Raw genomic sequence first — 24,590 nt, 5'->3', positions numbered from 1 at the left:
AAAGCTCATGGCATCAGGGGAAAGGCATTGACATGGATAGAAAACTGGTTGGCAGATAGAAAGCAAAGGGTAGCGGTGAATGGGTGTTTCTTGGAATGGCAGGTGGTGACTAGTGGGGTGCCACAGGGCTCAGAATTGGGACAACAGCTGTTTATTATTTACGTCAACGATTTAGATGAAGGCATTGAGAATAACATCAGCAAATTTGCTGATGATACTAAGCTGGGTGGCAGTGTGACATGTGATGAGGATGTTAGGAGAATTCAGGATGACTTGGATAGGCTGGGTGAGTGGGCAGATACTTGGCAGATGACGTTTAATGTGAATAAGTGTGAGGTTATCCACTTTGGGAGTAAGAACAGGAAAGCAGATTATTATCTGAACGGTGTAGAGTTAGGTAAGGGAGAAATACAAAGAGATCTCGGAGTCCTTGTTCATCAGTCACTGAAGGTGAATGAGCAAGTGCAGCAGGCAGTGAAGAAGGTTAATGGAATGTTGGCCTTTATTCCAAAGGGAATTGAGTACAAGAGCAAGGAAATCCTCTTGCATTTGTACAGAGCCCTGGTGAGACCACACCTGGAGTATTGTGTACAGTTTTGCTCTCCAGGGTTAGAGGAAGAGCAGCGTAGATTCACAAGGTTAATTCCTGGGATGTCTGGACTGTCTTACGCAGAGACGTTAGAGAGACTAGGCTTGTACACACTGGAATTAAGGAGATTGAGAGGGGACCTGATTGAAACATCTAAGATTATTAAGGGATTGGACAAGATAGAGGCAGGAAATATGTTCCAGACGCTGGGAGAGTCCAGTACCAGAGGGCATGGTTTGAGAATAAAGGACAGAGTTAAGGAAAAACTTCTTCTCCCACAGAGTTGTGGGGGTCTGCAATGCACTGCCTTGGAAGGTAATGGAGGCCAATTCTCTGGATGCTTTCAAGAAGGAGCTAGATAGGTATCTTATGGATAGGGGAATCAAGGGATATGGGGACAAGGCAGGATCTGGGTATTGATAGTAGATGTTCAGCCATGATCTCAAAATGGTGGTGCAGGCTCGAAGGGCCAAGTGGTCTATTTCTGCACCTATTGTCTATTGTCTAATATTATTGAGCTGATTACTGAATGAAGCAACTGAGTCTTGTAAGAATTTTATCGGCTTCAAAAAGCACATAAATGAGAGTTTTGAGAGCCATCTGACTTCTGTGCATAACAGCAAGTGTTCATCATTTTCAATACAAAGCTCTCAAAATAGTCTAGAATCGAGAACATGGGACTTGATTTTAATTATCATTGTGATAACAGTAATGATTTGTGCAGCTGATCACTTAGGTGTTTTTGGGACAAGACGTTGCCTGTAAATTACACAGAGAATGATAAATATGTTAAGTACAGCTTTTTCCAAGGAAGTAATAATATCATGGTGGTGTCCTGTCATTGACGGTCCCCTATCTCTTGTGCAAGCAAGAATATTGGTAACAGGAAATGTCCTTTTCTTTGAAAAATTGTTCATCGATCCAAAATATTGACTCTCTTTTCATATCTGTTTCTAGTTCACTTGCAAATAACAACTCTTGAACCACGCTTTAATCTTTTATGAAGCAAACATAATCAAGAAGCTAAACAAAGTTGACCTATCCAACTGTAGAGCAGATGCTCTCATCCTAAGTATGTTGCACAAAGTGTCTTCCACATTCTCAGACATTTCATCTATTCATCTTTGAATAGAATTGCTGTTAGGCAGAATTGCTTTAATTATTTAGTCTGGTGACTTATGAAAAACCACACTCAGAACCTCACTTTCTGCTGGCAAAGTAAGTTCTTCTCCAATTAAATGGGACTCTCCAGATTTAGCAATTATATAATTTCTTGGCGCTGGTATAACTCCGTATTTCAGGTACTCCACACTATACTGACTACACTTCATTTTGTTTGGTCAGCTTCTGCCATTTTCATTATGGATTAACAATCATGGTCAATCGCCTATTGCTTAAGTCCAACCTCAAGCGCTGAAATAGGGGTAGGCATGTTCATGGAACTAGTACGTAACCCTTTAATATGTAACATTTCATTCTTAATATCAAATTCACAGTGGTGACATAATATTACATTCCAAAAGGAATCCTTAACACCAAATTTAAACTACAGAATACAGAAATGCTTTATTTAGGATGAAGCTTTGAAAGAAATTTTGGTGCTCTCTTGTTTTAAGTGTGGAAGGAATACCATAGAGAGCCATTACCTTGCCGTATGCTTCTCCTAACTTATTTTTGTTCAATTCCTATGTGCCTTTTCAGGGTCTGGTATCATGCCCTGGGTAATCCATTTCCTTCTGCCATCAGATTTCTTAACAGTCCATAAGCACTACCTCTCTGTTCCTTTACTGTGCTATTTTTTTTTTTGTAATTTATTTGTAAATTTTTTTTAGTATTATTAAGGATTCCACCCATCCATCCAGCATCCCCTTTGACTTTCTACCATCAGGCAGGAGACTACGATCCATAAAGACAAGAACGGTCGGGTGGGAAACAGTTTCTTTCCCCAGGCCATTAGGTTTCTGAACTCCCTGCCACATCATATTTCAAGTGTCACCAGTTCATTTGTTCAGTAGCCAACAATATTTAATTTATGCACTTTATTTTGTTTATTTATGTGTATTTCATTTGTAGATTTTACTCTTACTTTAATGTTATTGTGTGTTACATGTACCACTGTGTTTTACACCCTGGTCTGGAGAAATGTCTCGTTTGACAGCATAAATGTACATAGTTAAATGACAATAAACTTGACTTCTTTATGTCCTGCACAGTACAGCTCCACAAAATAACAAATTTTGTGACATATGTCAGTGATAAAAAAAAAAGTGTTGATTCTGATTCACAAACATGAGAAACATCCAAGGACAATGAATCCTAAAGATAAAACCTCACATGATACCGTACATTACAGGATCCCTCGTTCAGCACGTCTACATGAAACACTGTCGTAGGAAAGCAACATCCATCATCAGAGATCCTCACCATCCAGGCAATGCTCTTTTCTCGTGACTGCCATCAGGCAAAACATACAAGACCCTCAGGAACTGCACCATCACGTTCAAGAACAGTTAATACCCCACAACCATCAGGCTCTTGAACAAACGGGGATAACTACACTCATTTGCCAATCCACTGAGACGTCCCCACAATCAATGATTTACTTTTAAGCACTCTTTATCTTGTTATCTCATTTTCTTATTATTTATTAATATATTTGGGGACTGGTGAGTCTTGGGCTGGACATCCTGCTCATTTAAGGAAGGTGAAGCATCTTCTGTAACTTCTCCTTTCCAGGTGTTATGGCTTCTCCTACATTACTGTGTCCATAGCAACACCTTCACGTGTTGTCCCTGTTCTTACTGAGTTTGCCATGTCATGGCACAACTGAGTTTCCAGCGGTATAACTGGGTGGGCAGGCTGGGCTCATCAACCTTGGCTGGAAGCTAACCTAGGAGATTCCAAACCGGGTAGATGGAACCCATTAGCCTGGGCTGTTCAGTCTGTCTACGAGAAGGCAAACTCCGATACTCCGTATCGGGTACGTCGCAGCTTGCTGTGCCATTGTGGAACATCCCTCGGCCTAAAGAGTGGAATCGGTCCACGCACACTAATCCTCACTATAAACATACACAGTGCAGGTAGGGAGAAAAGCAACGGAGAAGTTCTTTTCCCTCCTGATCTTCACAAGTGAAGAACCAGCCATCATTAATATGTTTTGCTTTTGCTGCTTGTTGTCTTCTGTGCTCCGGTTGATCTTTCATTGATCCTGTTATAGATTCAGGACTCAAAGTAGATTCAAAGAATGTATAAATTATACATCTTTGAGATTTGTCTGCTTACAGGCAGCCACAAAGCAAGAAACCTGAAAGAACCCAATCAAAAAAAAAAGATAAAGACCAACACCCAACGTACAGAGAAAGAGAAAACAAAACACAAATCATGCAAACAAAAGAAGTGATCAACAGTATTCTGAAACAGATTGAGTCCTTAGATCTGATTCCCTGGAGCAGCCAGAAGTAGGCCCAAAGTCTCAGTCTCAGGTCATCCTGTTAGCGGAGCATATCGCTGCAAAGCTCGCAGACACAAAGCACATCAGCCGGGGCAGCCTCACAGCCTCAGAGCGAAACTGGCCCGACCCTTACCTCTGGTCCATGAAACACTGCCTTTCCAGTTTCTCTGGGCTGGTACTTCAATTCTGCAAACAGCGGACTGTGCCTCAAATTAGGACCCAGGCCCTGCCACAGCGAAGCACCCCAGGCCTAGACCTCGCAACCCAGCCCAAAGCTGCTCTCAACCTCTCCAAACCAGCTTGGCGCTTAGAGAGATCCAGCCTCACGCCCGGGTTAGCTGAACGGGCAGCGAAAACCCTGCCTTGACTTCTCCACTCCGAACAGCTCAACCCAACTTCTATAGATTTGCCGAGCATACCTTCAGGAGGATGAATATGGGTCTACATGGTGGCATATATTTACTTTGATAATAAAGTTTACTTTGAACTTTGACATATTGTACAACATAATTGCAATCTATATTGAATATCAGACCTCCATTACTCTAAACTAGAAAAATGCTTGTTGGATTTTGTCAACATTTTAAATTCAAAGTGAAATTTGATACAATTAAATATGAACTCTCTAAACCTTGAAAGCATACAGGTAGCTTCTGCATAAAAGCTACCACTTGTTGAAGGTGTTTGATGTATCACAAAGGCACTGCCCCCCTTTCTGATGTCAATGACCAGTTCTCTTGTTGACATTGAGAGATAGCTTGTTGTCATGACACCATGTCACTAGGCTTCTCTCTCCTTCCTGTCCTCTGACTCATTGCTATTTGAGCTGCAGCCCACGTCAAAGGAATCATCTGCAAATTGGTACATGGAGTTGGAGCAGCATTTGAACACGCGGTAGCTGTTGCATTCTTCTTCAACCATTTTCACTCTTGGAATAGAATATGGGTGGGGGTGGTGCTGGCAGATAAAGGTTACTTTTAAACGCAACAGACTGTGCCTACTGTAAAAATTTGAAAAAGCAATATTCAGGCTCCATCTTGGCCAGTAATGGGTTTAATGGTTATCGTCCAGGAACTGAATTAATTCCCTCTCAGTTATCAAATAGCTTATTCCCTAGAGTAGCTCTTATTGACTCCAAGAGAGCAAAAGGTAAGCACATCCCTTCTATTTCCAGTGCAATGCATGAAGAAATAGAGTGCAGATTTAAAAATTCTACTCAGTGTCTCCATGATAATAACACTGTCAGCCATTTAAGTAAAACAAATCCACTTAGTGTCCACTTTATTAGATAAACCTGTACACCTGCCCATTAATAATGCAAATATCAAATCAGCCAGTGACGTGGCAGCAAACTCAATGTATAGAAATGGTTCAGTTGTTGTTTGGACCAAACGTCAAATAGGGGAAGAAATGTGATCTAGGTAACTTTGACTGTGGAGTGATTGCTGGTGCCAGATGGGGTGGTTTGAGTATCTCAGAAACTGCTGATCTCCTGTGACTTACAGGCGCAACAGATTGCACAGCTCTAGAGCAGGGGTTCCCAACCTGAGGTCCATGGATACATTGCTTAATGATATTGGTTTGGAAAACATTTGGGAAACCCTGCTCTAGAGTTTACAGAGAATGGAGCAAAAGAAAGAACAGTAAGTGGCATTTCTGTGGATGAAAACACATTGTTAATGAGAGAGGTCAGAGGAGAATAGCCAGGCTGGTTCAAGCAGACCAGAAGGTAACAGTAACTCAAACAAACACGCATTACAACAGTGCTCTGCAGAAGAGTACAGCAACACGCACAAAATGGTGCAGAATTCAGCAGGGCAGGCAGCATCTGTGGAAATGAATAAACATTTGAGGTTTCAGACTGAGACCCTTCTTCAGGACTAGGAACAAAGGGAGAATACGCCAGAATAAGAAGGTTGGGGGTAGTGGATGGAGGCTCGCTATAAGGTGATTGGGGAAGCCAGGTGGGTGGGAAAGGTCAAGAGCTGTAGGAGGAATCTGATAGGAGGGGAGAGTGGACCATAGGAGAAAGGGAAGGAAGAGGCAACCCAGGGAGAAGTAATAGGTAAGTGACACACAACACTTCGGACCTTGAAGTGGATGGGCTACAGCAGTGGAACCTTTGGGTGTACCTAATAAAGTGGCCACTGAGTGCAACGTTTTGGTACCACTACAGTGTTTTAATATTTCAAAGAGGAGCCAGACTATCATGCACAGAGGCTTCATTAGGAAATAATGCCACAACTGGCAGCCATAAATGCTTATGAAATGCATTGGTAGACCATTGTAAGACAGCCTGTTAGAGAGCTTTTATTGTCACCAACACATAAATTGAATGCATTACTGCTCACGCAGCTCCTTGCCACGCCCGTAATCAATCCAACAGTGTTGCAAAAAAAGATCCAATCCCCAATGCTGACTGAAAATCATTTACCTGTCATCTCTGAACCTTGGAAACATCCTGGTAGCCTCTGCATAAACGCAGCAGATGTCTGACTGTGTGTTTTGTCACCAAAACCACTTTTTTTTTTTGGCATTCCCATTTTGGAATAGAATACCGTGGAGGGGTGGGGCAGAAATTAAAATGGCATGTAAAGCACAGGAGCACACCGCAAATTATGGGAATGCTTGTGTCATGATGCCTAACAGGTGGGAAGGTAACCGTGGGCTGGTTTGATAAATGAAATTATTTGTAACAGTGATGTGACTGAAGCTGGGATAAATTGGCAGTGGAAAGAAAACACTGTTCAGAATAGGCCTTCAGTAAACCGAGGTCCTTTCTTATAGCTCTTCACAATTTCAAAATCCTCCCAAATGGTACATTTAACTATACACGTGCTCCTGTCACTGCCAACTACAATTGGCAACAAGACATTTTCATTTGGTAAATGTTGATTTTCGTAGTGAACCTGCTACAGAACAACGCAGGTTAACATACACAAGGCTTTTCAACCCATTGCCCTTTATAATATATTCCCTTTCTCCAAGCCCTTTACAGCATGCATTTACACATCACAATGTGTACTATACTGCAGGTATAAACAGAAAGTAGTCTAAAGCATAAAGTGCATCTACTTGGCTTTGCACAAAGTTCTAAATATCCATGGTTATACTGTATTCTCAAACTCAGGTTTGGTGTGACAAATAGTTGGCGTTGGTTGGTTGGCATGCCGTTTTCTTTTGGAAGGAGGTTGGGCTCGTTTCTTATTCGTTCACCGCTTCTTTCTTCTCTTTTCCGTTGCTTGCTTCCGGTGCTGGTCCACACAGGAACAGAGGCAGCAGCAGCACCACAATCCCCCGTCTTCAGAACTAGCTGCAACAAATTGAGAGAAACATGCGTGAATTAAAGGTGCACGTTGATCACCAAAGGATTGGCTTTGGTGTTGGTTGATGATTTATCGACAGGGTTTAAGAGAAAAACAGTTCTTTTCATGCTGAGTACAAAAGACCTAGTATTGGCTACCTGTGAGAGAGGGGAAACAGATCCAGTTAAAAGGGAGTGGGATAAGTACTTAAACACAAGAAATTCTGCAGCTGTTGGAAATCCAGAGAGCACAACACACAAAATGCTGGATGAACTCAACAGATAAGGCAGTATCTATGGAGAGGGAAGAACAGTCAACGATTCAGACCGAGACCCTTCATCAGGACTTTGTATAATGACGAGCCATGGCCTAAAACATCAACTGCTTATTCCTCTCCATACATATTGCCTCATCTGGTGAGTTCCTCTAGCATTTTTATGTGGATAAGTACTTGATAGAGAATAGCTCTCCCAACCACAGAGCACATCTACATGAAATGCTGTCATAGGAAAGCAGCGTCCATCATCAGAGATCGCCACTAGCAAGGACACGCTCTCTTCTCGCTGCTGCCTCAGGACTCACACCACCAGCTTCAAGAACTGTCACTACCCCTCAACCGTCAGGCTCTCGAATAAAAGGGGTAACTACACTCAACTTCACTTGCCCCATCATTGAAATGTTCCCACAACTAATGATCCCACTTTCAAGGACTCTTTATCTCATGTTCTCGTTATTTATTGCTATTTATTTATATCTGCACTTGCACAGTTTGTCGTCTTCTGCACTCTGGTTGATCTTTCACTGATCCTGTTATAGCTACTATTCTATAGATTTGCTGATTATGCCCACAGGAAAATGAATCTCAGGGTTGTATATGGTGATATATATGCGCTTTGATATTACATTTTACTTTGAAGTTTATTGAAGAGAACCATGGAAGAGGACTGTTGGGGACTTTGCTACTAGAAGCCAAGTACAGTATATGCTCAATGGCCTCCCTAATACTTTGACTGTATCACCAGTAATTTGCTATGAATTTCCCCTTGTACTAGCTCGATGTGCTGAGGTGAAATGCTTGGACATGAGATGCTGCCTGACCTGCTGAATTGCTCCAGTATTTTGTGGGTGCCACCCTGGATTTCCAGCATCTGCAGAACTTCTCCTGTTTACAAAGTGCTTCCACCTTATCCCGGTAGATGGCAAGAGTAAACTAGTTACTAATTACCCTAAGCTCATGATGTGTTGCAGAAACCAATAATAAACAGCACGGCATTTAGTTTGAACCAAGTTGGATACCTTCAAGCATTATGGCTAGTGACTGATATCTATTCAGCTAGAGAATACTGAATTGTTATTTTCAGATCAGCGTGACTGAAGAAAAGCCAAGTGGTTATCTGATGGATATTGTATGAAAGTGAACAGAAGACGAGAGTTCCCAACCTTGTTTGTGCCATGGACTAATAGCATCAAGTAAGGCGTCCGTGGACCCCGGGTCAAGAATCATAAGAGACTACCTTTTGTTAGCAACATCTACCATCAAAAAAACAGGGCTGAATTAAACTCAGAGAAGGACACCACAATATATTTGACAAGTTGGGCATAGTTTACACTTTTTAAAACATATATATATTTTATTTAGAGATACGGCGCAGTAACAGGCCCTGCTGGCCCAATGAGCCTGCTTAAACCCATGTGACCCATTGACCTGCTAACCCGTAAGGCTTTGGAATGTGTGTGGAAAGCGGAGCACCCAGAGAAAACCAAGATGGCCACGAGCAGGACGTACAAACTCCCTACAGACAGAGGCGGGAATTGAACCTGGCTTGAACCAGCATGTAGAGAAAAAGCTAAGAGTGTGCGTGTGTGTTTCATGCAAACATTAAAAGTTAAACTGTAAGACACAGTAACTCCACAAAGAGGGTATGCAAAGGGGAAATGTAAGTTGTTACCCAGCTGAAATTCTTAGTCTTCTTTTAATTCCTCAGGTAAATATCTCTCAAGAAAGCCAAACACCAGGAGCTGGTAGAGCAGTGCCAGAGACAGGGGTGGAGGGCACAATGCCAGCCTATAGAGGTGGGATGCGGAGGTTCTGGTGGTTGCTCGCTGTGCTGAACCTACTCTCTCCTTGGAATTACAGGGGCTGCGAAGAAAAGAGTCACTGGGATCATAACCGAGGCTGCTGAGCGAGCCTCCGGGTGGTTATGGATCAAGAGGTGTGACACAAGGCAGAGCCTGATCAACCCTGGCTGGGTCACCTGGGCGAGAGTGCCTGGTGTCGAAAGACCAGAAGCACCCAGTCACCCCAGGTTCCGTCACATCGGCGGATGTGTCTCAGCATCAGAGTTCAAATACACGGCTCACTTTGTGCCGTTGTCAAGGCAGATCCAATTCCAAAGTACTAAAATACAGCAAGATAACCCTGGGACTTGGAAAGAATCACGATGAAGCCATCTAAAGGCAGCAATTTCAATTGCTTGGCCTTCAGTGTGAGTGGAGCCTAATGTCATAGCTGTGCCAAGCCAAGTAGAGGCTCTTGATAGATTATATTTGACACTGCTTAATACTTTTTCAATTGGCCCATTAAAGGTATTTAAAGTTTACAAATTGCAGCACAGATCCAGATAAGGTCATACCAAAAGCAACAGGATAGTGTAGAGGTTAGTGCATTGCGATTATAGCACCAGCTGTAAGATCGGGATTCAACCCCTGCTGCTGTCTGTAAGGAGTTTGCACGTTCACCCCGCACATCGTTCCGTCCAGGTGGTCTGGTTTCCTTTCACATTCTGAAGACGTATGGGTTAGGGTTGGTGAGCTGTGGGCATGCTACGTTGCCACCAAAAGCCTGGTGACCCTTGCACAATCCTCGATGATTTGATTAGCACATTTCACTGTATGTTTTGATGTATATATGTGACCAATAAAACTAAACTTTAATCTTCTGGCCCGAGTTTGTTTGCCAGCTGCAAAATACGCTCGAGACTGCTGGTAAAGGGAGGTTTAACTAGTGACTGTTCATTGAAAATAGAATGTAGAATAGTATGGCACAGGAACCCAGCTCTTTGGCCCAAACTAGCTAAAAAGTAAATCAAAAACACCGCAAAACCCAATTCTTCCTACCTACAGAATGTCCATATCTCTTGATCTTCCTTATACTCATGTGTCTAACTAAACAATCTTTAAAAGCCTCTAAAATATTTGCCTCTATCTCCAAACCAGGCAGTGCAATCCAGGCATTTAAAAAAACTTACCCCTCATATCCCCTTTGAACCTATCCCCTCTTACCTTCAATGCGTGCCCTCTGGTGTGAGATATTTCTACTCTGGTAAAAAGATACTGTCAGTCTACTCTATCTATGCCTCTTCTAATCTTATAAACCTCTATCAGATCTCTCCTCAGCCCTCGCTGCTGCAGAGAAAATGACCCAAGTTTATCCGGCCTCTCACGATAGCACATGCCCCCTAATCCAGGCAGCATTTTGGTAAAACACTTCTGCACCCTCTCCAAATTGATGTTTAAATACATCCTCAAATTAACTAGTTTTTTAATGGATCCACATCAATGTTGCCAGGGGAATGATTGTCGCAAGAGATGACTTTCCTTCATTCTTGCATTGAACTGTATCAATCTATTGAGAGAACTTCTGTCCAAGAAATTCGCAGCAAATTATAAACATAAGAGATTCTGCAGATGCTGCAAATCCAGAGCACCTCACACAAAGTGCTGAAGAAAATCAGCAGGTCAGGCAGCATCTATGGAGGGGAATAACCAGCTGAAGTCCAGCAGTCCCAGCAACTGTTGCATCTGCATTTTGTTATTAGAAAAGATAAGGCAACCATTCAAATTTACTTGCTTAAAACTCATTAAGCTCCATTATATTTCAAAGTTTAAAGTTCAATGTACATATATTATCGAAATATGTACACTACATATAACCTTGAGAATTGTCTCATTACAGGCAGCCACAATGCAAAGAAACCCAATTCAACCCATTAAAAATTGACAGTTAAACACCCAATTGTGCAGAAAAAGAAACAAATTGTACAAACAGTAAAAGTAAGCAAATAGCATTAAAAATAACATTCAGAACTGAAGTTCACAAAAGTGAGTCCACAGCCAGTTAGTTGCAGGCCATGGCAGCTGGTGAGGGCAGAGGTGAGTGAATTTTCTGCTTGCAGCTGTGTACATCTGAAACTCCAGCAATTTCTTATTCCACCAGCGTTACTTGTTCTAAGTATTTGCTACATTTTCAGTTTCTATATTAGATTTTTGATAAAGGCAGGAATCCCAAGTGACAAAATAATGAAATGGAAAATATTTGACTTGTGAGATGAAAAAAAATATTTTGTATTCCTGTCGGGAAGTGGCCTGGTCGAGGGAAGTGCCTGGCGTGAAAAGTGATAGTCTTTGGCTCGAGAGTCTTCGGCGAGGAGACTACGCCAGGCACAATTGCAGAGGGTGAAGACATGACCACTAAGCTGATTCAGTGTGCTACGTGCATGTTGTGGGAGGTCAGGGACACTGATGGTTCCCCCGGCTGCTACAGCTGTGGAAAGTGTGTCCAGATTCAGCTTCTGAAGGAGCATGTTGCAGCACTGAAGAAAGAACTGGATGACCTCAGGTTTATCCGCAAAAACGAGGGTTTTCTGGACAGGACCTACAGTGAGGTTGTTACACTGAGGATACCGGAAGAGAGAAAGGGGGCGACGATGAGGAAGGAAAGGATGCTTGAAATACAGGAGACCCCAGGGGATGTACCTCTCGTAAACAGGTTCACCCTCTTGGAAGCTGTCAGGACAGAAGTTACTGCCAGTCTGAGAGGCGGACAGGTCTGCGAGCCGAAAATTGGTGCAGAAGCAGAGCCGAGGAGTCAGACATCAGGAAGAGCCGTGGTAGTAGGGGACTCCATAGTAAGAGGTACGGAAAGGGGTTTCTGCGGCAACAGGTGAGATTTAAGGATGGTGTGTTGCCTCCCTGGTGCTAGGATCCAGGACATCACAGACCGATTGCAGGGAATCTTCAAGGGTGAAGGTGAACAGCCGGAAGTGGTAGTGCATGTCGGCACAAATGACATTGGGAAGAAGAGGAAGGACATTCTGCAGCGGGACTTCAGAGAACTCGGAAGAAGGCTGAAAAGCAGGACTTCCAGGGTGGTTCTCTCTGGTTTGCTTCCAGTTCCTCGTGCTGGAGAGGGCAGGAACAGGGAGATAACGGATCTGAACGTGTGGCTGAGGAACTGGTGCAGGAAGCAAGGATTTACATTCTCGGACCACTGGGATCTGTTTTGGGGTAGGGATGAATTGTACAAAAGGGACGGGTTGCACCTTAATGGGCGGGGGACCAGCATTCTGGCAGACAGGTTTGCCACTGCAACATGGATGTGTTTAAACTAAGTAGTGGAGGGGAGGGGATGAACTGGAAATATAAGGATGGAGTTAAAGGGAAAGTGAAAATAAGAAAAGTTAAAAAGGACAACAGAATCAATGGAGTAGAAAGCTCAAGAAGAGATCATACAGTATGGCCAAGTGAAATAGGAATTGATTTGAAAGGAGAGGGGAGTACCGAATTAAAAGTATTATATATGAATGCACCAAGTATAAGTAATAAAGTAGATGAGCTTGAGGAAATTGGCAAGTACGATGTTGTGGGAATAACTGAGACATGGCTTCAAGCAGACAGGGCCTGGGAAATGAATATTCAAGGATATACATCTTATCGAAAGGACAGACTAACTGGCAGAGGGGGTGGGGTGGCTCTGTTGGTGAGGAATGATATTCAGTCCCTTGCGAGGGGGGACATAGAATCTGGGGATGTAGAGTCAGTATGGATAGAACTGAGAAATTCTAAGGGTTGAAAAACCCTAATGGGAGTTATCTACAGGCCCCCAAACAGCAGTCTGGATGTAGGGTGTAAGTTGAATGAAGAGTTAAAATTGGCATGTCGCAAAGGTAATGCTACAGTTGTCATGGGGGATTTCAACATGCAGGTAGACTGGGAGAATCAGAATGGTACTGGACCCCAAGAAAGGGAGTTTGTGGAGTGCCTCCGAGATGGATTCTTAGAACAGCTTGTACTGGAGCCTACCAGGGAGAAGGCAATTCTAGATTTAGTGTTGTGCAATGAACCGGATTTGATCAGGGACCTCGAGGTAAAGGAACCATTAGGAGGTAGTGACCATAATATGATATGTTTTAACCTACAATTTGAGAAGGAGAAGGGATGTGTCAATGTTACAGTTAAACAAAGGGAACTATGGAGCTATGAGTGAGGAGTTGGCCAAAGTTCAATGGAACAATACCCTAGCAGGAAAGACAGTGGAACAAAAATAGCAGGTATTTCTGGGAATAATGCAGAAGGTGCAGGATCAGTTCATTCCAAAGAGGAAGAAAGATCCTAAGGGGAGTAAGGGGTGGCCGTGGCTGACGAGGGAAGTAACGGGCAGTATAAAAATAAAAGAGAAGTATAACATAGCAAAGATGAGCGGGAAATTGGAGGACTGGGAAGCTTTTAAAGAGCAACAGAAGATAACAAAAAAGGCAATACACCAAGAAAAAATGAGGTACAAAGGTAAACTAGCCAAGAATATAAAGGATAGTAAAAGCTTCTTTAGGTATGTGAATAGCAAAAAAATAGTTAAGACCAAAATTGGGCCATTGAAGACAGAAATAGGTGAATTTATTATGGGGAACAAGGAAATGGCAGACGAGTTGAACAGGTACTTTGGATCTGTCTTCACTAGGGAAGACACAAACAATCTCCCAGATGTAATAGTGGCCAAAGGAACTAGGGTAAAGGATGAACCGAAGGAAATTTATATTAGGCAAGAAACGGTGTTGGATAGACAGTTGAGTCTGACTGTTCAGTCCCTGGGACCTGATGGTCTGCATCCCAGGGTACTTAAAGAGGTGGATCTAGAAATCGTGAGCATATTGGTAATCATTTTCCAATGTTCTATAGGTTCAGGAATAGTTCCTGCTGATTGGAGGGTGGCTAATGTTGTCCCACTTTTCAAGAAAGGAGGGAGAGAGAAAACAGTGCGCTAAACTAAAGAACAAGTCATGCAAAAGGCAAAAAAAGAGCAAAAAACACAAAATATAAAACACGAAACCACATTGAAACAGTCAAGAAATGTTCAGTTTAGTTCGATTCAGTTCAATTTGCTGTAGCCGTTCATTGTCACAGATATTAAAGTTTTCATGTAAAGTTACCAATGTTCTGAAAGATTAAATCACTTTAAACAAAAAAATTACAGGTGTAGGTGCCTGAATACCCACAATCAATATTTTCGGAACGGTGTCTTCCCCTCTGCCATCAGATTTCTGAAGGGTCCACAAACACATGAACACAATTTCACTATTCCTCTTTCGCACCATTTATTTATTAATTTATTGTAACTTTTAACAACTTATTATGCCTGCATTGTACTGCTGACACTAAACTACAAGTTTCATGACTTATGTCAGCGACAATAAAGCCGATTCTGATTTTATTTTAAAATTCGGCCTTCACAAATTCAAAAAATAAATCGGCATGTCACAAATACTTCTTATATTTTAAAACTGCAATTTGATTGGCTGCTTGGCGAGCTTTACGCCCTCGCACGTACTCCAGTGCAGATACCCAACAAAAGCGAGTATCAGGGAAGATCAAGTCCACCGCGCAAGGAGTGGCAGATGTTTGCAAGCAGTTTTCCCTGAAGTTGATGGCGTTCACTGCAAAAACTCCAGACCAGACGCACAGTGCGAAGGTGCAGTTTTCAATGATTAGTGAAAAACTGAGATGAAACAAGGCTCAGATATTAGAATCATTGATGCACCATCAATAACTCTCGGAGACGAGAGGCGAGATTTAGGCTTTTATTGGCTGGAAGAAAGAACAAGCAGCAATTGACCACCACACTACATCCTGGAGACTGAGGCCGGGGTGGTGTCTCCAATCGCCTTTATATCGGGGTCCGTGGGAGGAGCCACAGGAGCAGTCAGCCGGGGGGGCGGGGGGGGGGCGTGTCCAGACAGGTATATGTAGTTCACCACAATCATAGAGAAGTACAGCACAGAAACAGGCCCTTTGGCCTATCCTATCCGTGCCGAGCCATTTACACTGCCTATTCCCATCAACCTGTCCTCCATATTCTGCCCTGATGTTTTGATTTCTAACACTGCTTTCACAACAACTTGGTGCTTTCTGTCCTTCTAGCTCTGAACCAAAAATAAATTACTTTGAAACATTGCCAATACAAAAACAAAATGTTACAAACTTTAATTTAGCAATACAGAGTCCAAAAGAGTACTAAACCTTTTCACAGCATAAAGCTACAATAATTCTTCAGCTGTGAATTCAATATCTACAAGATAAAGTTAGCTCACCTACCCACACATTAATCAACAGAGCAACATATAACTAGCTGCACTTGCTTGGCAGAAGATTGTCTAATGCAGCTACTTCAGATTACAGTAATTAATTTTTAAGGAATAGTTTCAAAGGGGATTTCACTGAACCTTATTGAATTTTGAAAGGCCTAGGTAAAGTGGATATGGAAAGGATGTTTCCAATAATGCGGGAGTCCAGGACTAGTGGGCACAGACTCTGAATAGAATGACATCCCTTTACAACAGAGATGAGGAAGAATTTATTTAGCCAGAGGGTGGTGAATCTGTGGAATTCATTGCCACAGGCAGCTGTGGTGGCCAAGTCATTGGGTATATTTAAAGCAGAAATTGATCGGTCCTTGATTAGTCAGGATGTCAAAGATTATGGGGAGAGGGCAGGGAAAATAGGACTAAGGGGGATAATAAATCAGCATGATGGAATGGTGGAACAGATTCGATGGGCTGAATGGCTTAATTCTCCTCCTATGTCTGATGCTGTTATGGTTGTTCTTTGGAAAATGTGTCTTTTATCATTTTCTGCATTAATGGAGATCTATTGGATTGATCCACAAAAATATCATTTGTATTAACCATGGCCTGGTCAAGAGCCACTCCAGAGATTTAGTGTCAAAATCTGGCCCAATTCCCCAGTGCAGCAACGAGGGAGTGCTTCAGATTCCGGGGAAATATTTTAACTGAGTCCCCAGTTTGTCGTCCCCAATAGAGAAAAATTAACAGTCGATAGAGCTGTAGAGGTACCCAGATCAACCTGGCTGACACATTTTCTATATTACAACTGTGGCAACACTTCAAAAGTAGCTCATTGCTGGAAAGTAGATTGGGATGACAGTGTTACGCAAAGCAGAGAAGCACTGAAGACAATCAAATTTGTTTCCTGTGAATGCACGTGGCAAAGTAAAGATTTAATTCTAACTTTTGCAAAACATCAATGAAAAGTAGATACTTATATTCACATGGAAAATGATTTAGTATGTTTGAGACTGAGATTAATATAATGTTCACAAGTTCAAAGTAAATTATTATCAAAGTACATATATGTTGTCATATTCAATCCTGAGATTCATTTCCTTGTGGGCATTCACAGTAAATACAAGGAGACACATTAGAATCAACAAAAAGTCGAGACAACACAGACAGACAAAACCAATATGTGAAAAGACGAGACTGCACATGCAAAACAGAAAAAAGCACAACATAATAATATTAATAAATAAATAAGCAATAAATATCAAAAATATGAGATGAAGAGTCCTTGAAAGTGAGTCCCTAGGTCGTGGGAACATTTCAATGATGGGGCAAGTGAAGTTGAGTGAAGTTACCCCCTTTGGTTCAAGAGCCTGATGCTTGAGGGGTAATAACTGTTCCTAAACCTGGTGGTGCAAGTCCTGAGGCTCCTGCACCTTTTTCCTGATGGTGGCAGCAAGAAGAGAGCAGGTCCTGGATGGTGAGGGTCCTTGATGATGATAAAGCAATAAAAAGAAATACAAAATGACTAAAAGTAAAATCAAACAAATAAAATACATGAAATTCCGACAGGACTTCATAAGTTATATACAGAAGAGTTATCAATGAATGTAGATGATTAAAAATATTTGTATCTTGGTGTCATTAAATAATACACCAGGGCACTTCAGAAAGGCAAGATGAAAGATAGGTTTATCTTTTCAGATGTCTAATGTAGCACTTGGTCATGGGTCTAATCTAAAATACTTTGAACATTTGGGCAATATTATCTGGCAGAAGTGATATCATTTTAATTATGGCAGCATAATTTTAGGGAGCAGTGGATGCATGTAACGTGGGGTGGTGGCAGAGGCAGATACATTAGGGGCATTTAAGACACTCTTGGATAGGTACAGGGATGATAGAAAAATGGAGGGCTGTGTAGGAGGGAAGGGTTAAATTGATCTTAGAATAGGTTATAGTGTCAGCCCAACTTAATGGGCTGAAGGACCTGCCATGTTCTATATTCTATGAGGAAAGAATAAAATTAATATTCTATGATATGTCTCGGTTTTCCATGAAATTAAACCATGGCAATTTCTTGCTTGGAAATGACTTTTTGAAGACTCTACAGAGTGAGACTCAAGAATGGTCTAGGTTTCATCCATGTACCTATCCAAGAGTGTCTTAAATGTCCCTAATGTATCTGCCTCTACCACACTCCTTGGAGTACATCCATACTCATCCCCTATTAATCCTATTGCCCAGCCAATGGCCTGTGCTGGCAAATTTCAAATCCTTGTTGAGACTATTTTTTCTTTTTTTTTATTGAGCTATAGCATGGATTAGATCCTTCTGGCTCCAGCCCAGCAACCCTCGATTTAATCCTAGCCCAATCACAGGAAAATTTACAATGACCAATTAACCTATCAAACAGTAGCTCATTGGTCAGTGGGAAGACATGTATGCAGTCATGGGGAGAACGTACCATCTCCTTACAGGCTGCGGTGGGAATTGAACCTGTGTCACTGAACCTGTAAAGCGTTGTGTTCGCCACTGTGCTACCGTGCTGCTCTAAATGCTGACAGTGGCACTCAGGATGTGCATTCCAGGCACTCACCACCCTCAGACCCCTCTGCTGAAAGGTTCCGAACCTCAGATACTCAAAGTTCTTTAAGGAAAATAAAATGTGATTTAAGTTACTCATTAGGAGCCGTTTTATTGCATACTTTTTCTTCCCAGGAACTAGAGGTAAAAAAATGCATGAGTAACCAGTACCATCTGCATGAAAGACAACAGAAGAACCGGAACAGGCGAGTGTGGTTGAACAGCAGCGATACACTTTGATTGCTTTCTTTCTTCATCTGAAACAAACTCTTCCAATTGATCCAGATTTTTGATTCAAGTTCCTCGCAAAAGCAGTTATTTTCTTGTGAAACAAATGCAAATTATCAAGTTTAACTCTGCAATGTTTTAACCTACAGAGTGAGATTCTACTTGGAGGATAATGCAAAATTGTAGCCACCCATGAGAAAAGGTGCTTATTCAATTACTGGGTGTGTTGTTAGAGACAGCAAATTTGACAGAGACAAATTTTGAGCCCTTTATGCCTAACATATGATATCATATAATTACAAAGATTTATTTGCTTTCTTGATGTCTTGTACATATGCACACAGTTACTATTGCATATACACACAGTACAACTGTGGATTGGCCTTATTTCTTATAATTGGATCCTTTTGGGTTCCTTGCTTTGTGACCACTAGTAAGCAAACAAATCTCAAGGTTGTATAATTTAAACATTCTTTGAAAATAAATGCACTTCGAAATATCTTTGAGCTGTCCAACGCAAAGGCCATTCTACCATACACACAAGAGCTTCTGCAGATGCTGGAAATTCAGAGCAACACACACAAATTGCTGGAGGAACTCAGTAGGTCAGACAGCATCAATGGAAACAATTGCCGAGACCTGAAGAAGTTCAAAGTACATTTATTATCAAAGTGTGTGCACTATGTACAACCTTGAGATTTGTCTCCTCATAGGCAGCCACAAAACAAAGAAACTCAATAGAACCCGTTAAAAAAGAAAAGTCAAACTCCGAATATGCGGAAGAAAAACAAATGGTGCAAACAATGAAAGTAAGCAAAGAACATTTAGAACCGAAGTTGATGAAAGTGAGTCCACAGCCATGAAGCCAGTTGCAGACGAACCGGGAGCCTGCTAGTTGCAGGCCACAACCTCAGTTCAGTGCAGAGACAAGTAAACCTCACCCAGCACCGAGCTGAACATCGACCCATCCCTCTCCTCTGGCCCCGACACCCTAACCTTTTCAATCTGGCCCAGTGCTTAAATTGGAGTCATTACTCACTCTTGGACCCAGGCCCTGCCACTTCAATGTGCTCTTGGACCCGGAACTCACTGCCTCGACCTTTCCAATCTGGTCTGGCGCTTAAGTAGGTCAGAGATTGGCTTGTTCCTTGTTCTCAGGCCCAGGCCCCAAGGGTGTCAGTCCGACATTGTTTATTCATTTCCACAGATGCTGCCTGACCTGCTGAGTTCCTCCAATACTTTTTCAGTGTTGTTCTACCACAGCAGTGGTCCTCATCCTGTGTGGAAGCTTGCAAAGCCAAGCTCTTCATGATTGCTAGTCACTTTGTTCTGAATTGATCAATCAGCCAGGCCTTAATTCATGCACCTTCAAAACAAAGTTAGTTCGACAATCGAAGGATTTTAAAATCACAAACCATGTTATGTTGTTGCAATAGACTCAGTTGCTATAGATACGGGATTCTTTAACACAATCCAACAGAAATCAATCCAATTTCCCTTCAACCACATTAACCAACTCCTAAACACTTACAACTGCAATTCTGATCAAAGATCTTCAGACTGAGAGGCCATCTGTTTCCCTCTCCATAGATGCTGCCTGACCTGCCGAGTGTTCCTTGCATTCTCTGATCCTATTTCAAATGCATCACACCAACAACTCCACTGTTTTTCTCAGCTGATGTGCATATAAAGGATTAGCTTTATTTGTCACACGTACATTGAAATACAGTCAATTGCATCGAATCAAACCAGTGAGAATTGTGCTCGGCAGCCCACAAATGTCGGCAGGCTTTTCGTGCCAACGTAGCACGCCCTGAACTCACTAACCCTAAACGTACGTCTTTGGAATGTGGGAGGAAACCATAGCACCTGGAGAAAATCCAAGCGGTGATGGAGGGAACATACTAACTCCAGCAGGAATAGCGTTACGTTACACCACGGTGCCACGCCTCTAGTGGTCAATGGTAGTGTAATGATCCAAGTGCTGATTAACGTCCAAAGTTTTACTTTTAGGAGAAAAATAATCTAATATTAAGTATGTGAAGGATGTAATCTGCATGCTAATAGATAGCTCCTTAGGAACTACTGTTATAGAAACAGGACACAAACAGGAAATATATAACGAACAACTGAAAGATAGCAAGGCTGCAGCTTTGTCAAAGAATCTTTATTAACATCATGAAGGGTTTTACAAGGTGACTTTTTTTTAATGTAATTGCAAACATATCACACCTGTAGGTGGGGAATTGTCTCGATAAGGAGGATTCATGCAGATTTCTTCCTAGAGTTCTTCCACTAGTGGACTGGGAAGGGCCAGGTTGGTGCCCCTTAATTTTGTAGTGGGGGGGGGGAGACACATGAGTGGCAGCAGTCCTATTGTTTTTAAGAAAGGTAATGAAATACTACTTACCATATTGACTGTGAATGTAAGAAAATTCAAAGTTCAAATTTTATTACAGGAGATTCATTTTCCTGCGGGTGTACTCAGCAAATCTACAGAATAGTAACTGTAACAGCATCAATGAAAGATCAACCAGGGTGCAGAAGACAACAAGCTGTGCAAACACAAAGATAAATAAATAGCAATAAACAACAAGAATGAGATAATGAAATAAAGAATCCTTAAAGTGAGATCATTGGTTGTAGGAACATTTCAATAATGGGGCAAGTGAGTGTAGTTATCTGCTTTTATTCAAGAGCCTGAAGGTTGAGGGATAGTAACCGTTCTTGAACCTGCTGGCGCAAGGCTCTTGCACTTTCTACCTGCTGGCAGCAGCCAGTAGGGAGCATGGCCTGGCTGGTGGGGATCTCTGATGATGGGTGCTGCTTTCCTGTAGCAGTGTTTATGTAGATGTGCTCAATGGTTGGGAGGGCTTCACCGGTGGTGTATTGGGTCGAATCCACTACTTTTTGTAGGATTTTCTGATGAAGGGCGTTGGTGTTTCCATACCAGGCTGTGATGCAGCCAGTCAATGTACTCTCCACCGCACATCTATAAAAGTGCCAACAAACAAAGCATCATGCAGTTTACTCTTGTAAGTATTTTTTAAATTATGAATAAAGCTTATTTTGATTATAAACAGTTTTCTTCCTGGCAGTGCATAATGTACCGCAGCAATGGCACCAGAGAGTCCTCTCCAGTCACTCTCTATAGCTGGGAGGTAACTTATTACGGTACTCTGTTGGCTGAACATCAATTAAACTAAAGCGGCGTAATGAACTACACTGCCAGTAATTGGGAGACAAACAAAGATAGGAATGAGGTTTGAGTCATAGTTCCAATTTACTAAAGACCCTCATCCACAGTCCTGGCAGTGGAAAATGTAAAACGTGCAACACAATGGCACCACTAATATGTACTGACATCACTATCATTTATTAATGGAGCACAAATTGTCAGTCATTGTAGACAGTCCAAGTACAGAAGCAGTGTGAGAATAGGAAGTCAAAGTCTGTGTCAATATTGATGAATCAGTGTCAACATGATTTCCAGGAATTTTTTTTTAAACAGGTTGTTCTTCACAATAGAGACAGCTGTCAATACTTAACCTTAGCAGCTGAACAGCAGCAATACTCTCACTGGCCACTTCAGGAAGCGCAGAAGACTACCAGACAAACTCAGTGTAGTGTTCTGCTGTCGTAGTTCATCCACTTCAAGGTACACTTGGCTGTGAATTTTCTTATTAACAACACACTTTTGCCCACCAACCAGCTGCTCACTGGATGTTCTCTGCATCATTCTCTGTAAACTCCAGAGACGGTTGTGTGTGAAAATCCCAGGAGATCAGCAGTTTCTGAGATACTCAAACCACCCCATCTGGCACCAACAATCATTCCACAAAGTCACTTAGATCGCATTTCTTCCACATTCTGATCTTTGGTGAGAACAACAACTGAACCTCTTGACCATGCCTTTTTTATTCTTCCTTTTTAATTTCTTTCATTGATTCTGTTATGCTTATTATTCTATTATGGTTTTGTTGAGTATGTCCGCAAGAAAATGAATCTCAGGGTTGTATCTGGTGACACATGAACCTCGAGAATAAATTTAGTTTGAACTTTGATGTACTGAGTTGCTGCCACATGATTGGCTGATTAGATATTTGCATAAGGTGTACCTAACAAAGTGGTCACTGAGGGTATCGGTCAACAGCATAAATGAACTGCATTAATCAAGCCACTGCACTCACCCCTCCCCAACAACCTGGAACTGCCAGAAGAGTGCTACATGTGACTTCTCTGTCACACCCTCAGAATCAGACACAGGTTTATTATCACCGACATGTGACGTGAAATCTGTTAGCAGCAGCAGCAGTTCAATGCAATAAATAATCTAGCAGAGAGAGAAAATAATAATAATAAATAAAATAAAACATAATAAACGAGTACATCAATTATGTATATTGAATAGATTATTTAAAAAATGTGCAAAAACATAAATACTGTATATTAAAAAAGTTAGGCAGTGTCCAAAGCTTCAATGTCCATTTAGGAATCGGATGGCAGAGGGGAAGACGCTGTTCCTGAATCACTGAGTGTATGGCTTCAGGTTTCTGTATCTCCTACCTGATGGTAACAGTGAGAGAAGTGCATGCCCTGAGTGCTGGAGATCTTTAATCACGGACGTTATCTTTCTGAAACACCGCTTCTTAAAGGTGTCCTGGGTACTTTGTAGGCTAGTGCCCAAGATGGAGTTGACTAGATTTACCATCTTCTGCAGCTTCTTTCGGTCCTGTTCAGTAGCCCCTCCATACCAGACAGTGATGTAGTCTGCCAGAATGCTCTCCATGATACAACTATAGGAATTTTTGAGCGTATTTGTTGACATGCCAAATCGCTTCAAACTCCTAATAAAGTACCGCCGCTGTCTTGCCTTCTTTATCGCTACATCAATATATTGGGATCGGGTTAGATCCTCAGAGATCTTGACATCCAGGAACTTGAAACTGTTCACTCTCTCCACTTCTGATCCCTCTATGGGGATTGGTACGTATTCCTTCCTCTCACCCTTCCGGAAGTCCACATTCAGCTCTTTCGTCTTACTGACGTTGAGTGCAAGGTTGTTGCTGTGGCACCATTCCACTAATTGGCATATCTCACTCCTGTACACCCTCTCGTCTCCACCTGAGATTCCACCAACAATGGTTGTATCATCAGCAAATTTATAGATGGTGTTTGAGCTATGCCTAGCCACACAGTCATGTGTATAGAGAGAGTAGTGGGCTAAGCACACACCCCCGAGGTGTGCCAATGATGATCGCCAGCAAAGAGGATACGTTATCACCAATCCACACAGACTGTAGTCTTTCGGTTAGGAATTCCAGGATCCAATTACAGAGGGAGGTTCTGCAACTTCTCAATTAGGATTGAGAACTATCAATATGTAGAATTTAGAGCATACAGTACTGTGCAAAAGACTTAGACATATATACATATACACACATTTATATATATATATATATATATATATATATATATATACACACACACACACATAAATAAATGTATAAATGTATTTATTTATTTATATTAGATAGTTAGGGTGCTTAAGACTTTTGCACAACACTAGTAATTTTATGTATTTCATTGTATTGCTGCCACAAAAAAAAATTCATGACATATGTGAGTGATGATAAACCTGATTCTGATATGGGTCTCTGTTGTGGACCGAGAGTGGGAGGGGGCAAGGAGACAAGAATCATAGTTGGGAGGGGGGAGGAAGAAGCGGGGAGTGAGAACCCAAGACATTATGTACTGATCAATAAACTAATTATTTGGAATCAAATGAATTTGCTTGGTGTCTAAGGGCTGGGTATGTCTGCACCCACGTCAAAACACCCGCCTCCGGCACTCCTTCTCTGCCGCCTGTCCCTCACCCGTCCCGTGGCGCTCCACCCTCGCCATTCCCAACATCCTTTGCTTCCACCAAATTTTCAAACTTGATTTCTGCTCTACATTGACAAACACAGTACTGTGCTAGTCTTAGGCATCCAAACTATACACATGTACCAAAGACTTTTGCACAGTAGAGCACAGGAACAGGCCCCTTAGCCCATCATGTTGTACCGAACTAATCAAAC

The 24,590-nt window shown here is 42.0% G+C and overlaps 1 protein-coding gene across 2 annotated transcripts in view; it reads right to left on the bottom strand.

The window, feature by feature from the left end:
* Positions 1-5,289: 5,289 nt before the first annotated feature.
* The window catches only part of stk11 (serine/threonine kinase 11), a 144,227-nt gene continuing 124,926 nt past the window's right edge, over positions 5,290-24,590 (bottom strand). For both annotated transcript variants that reach the window (XM_059991140.1, XM_059991138.1), the window contains one exon: positions 5,290-7,353. In XM_059991140.1, the coding sequence (XP_059847123.1) occupies positions 7,253-7,353 (101 nt within the window). In that variant the 3' untranslated portion in view covers positions 5,290-7,252. The remainder of the gene's footprint in view (positions 7,354-24,590) is intronic.

This window comes from Hypanus sabinus, chromosome 16, assembly GCF_030144855.1.
Source record: "Hypanus sabinus isolate sHypSab1 chromosome 16, sHypSab1.hap1, whole genome shotgun sequence".
NCBI lineage: Eukaryota > Metazoa > Chordata > Chondrichthyes > Myliobatiformes > Dasyatidae > Hypanus > Hypanus sabinus.
The sequence above is the reverse complement of the archived record's forward strand: the minus strand, read 5'-3'. Positions and strand labels throughout refer to the sequence as shown.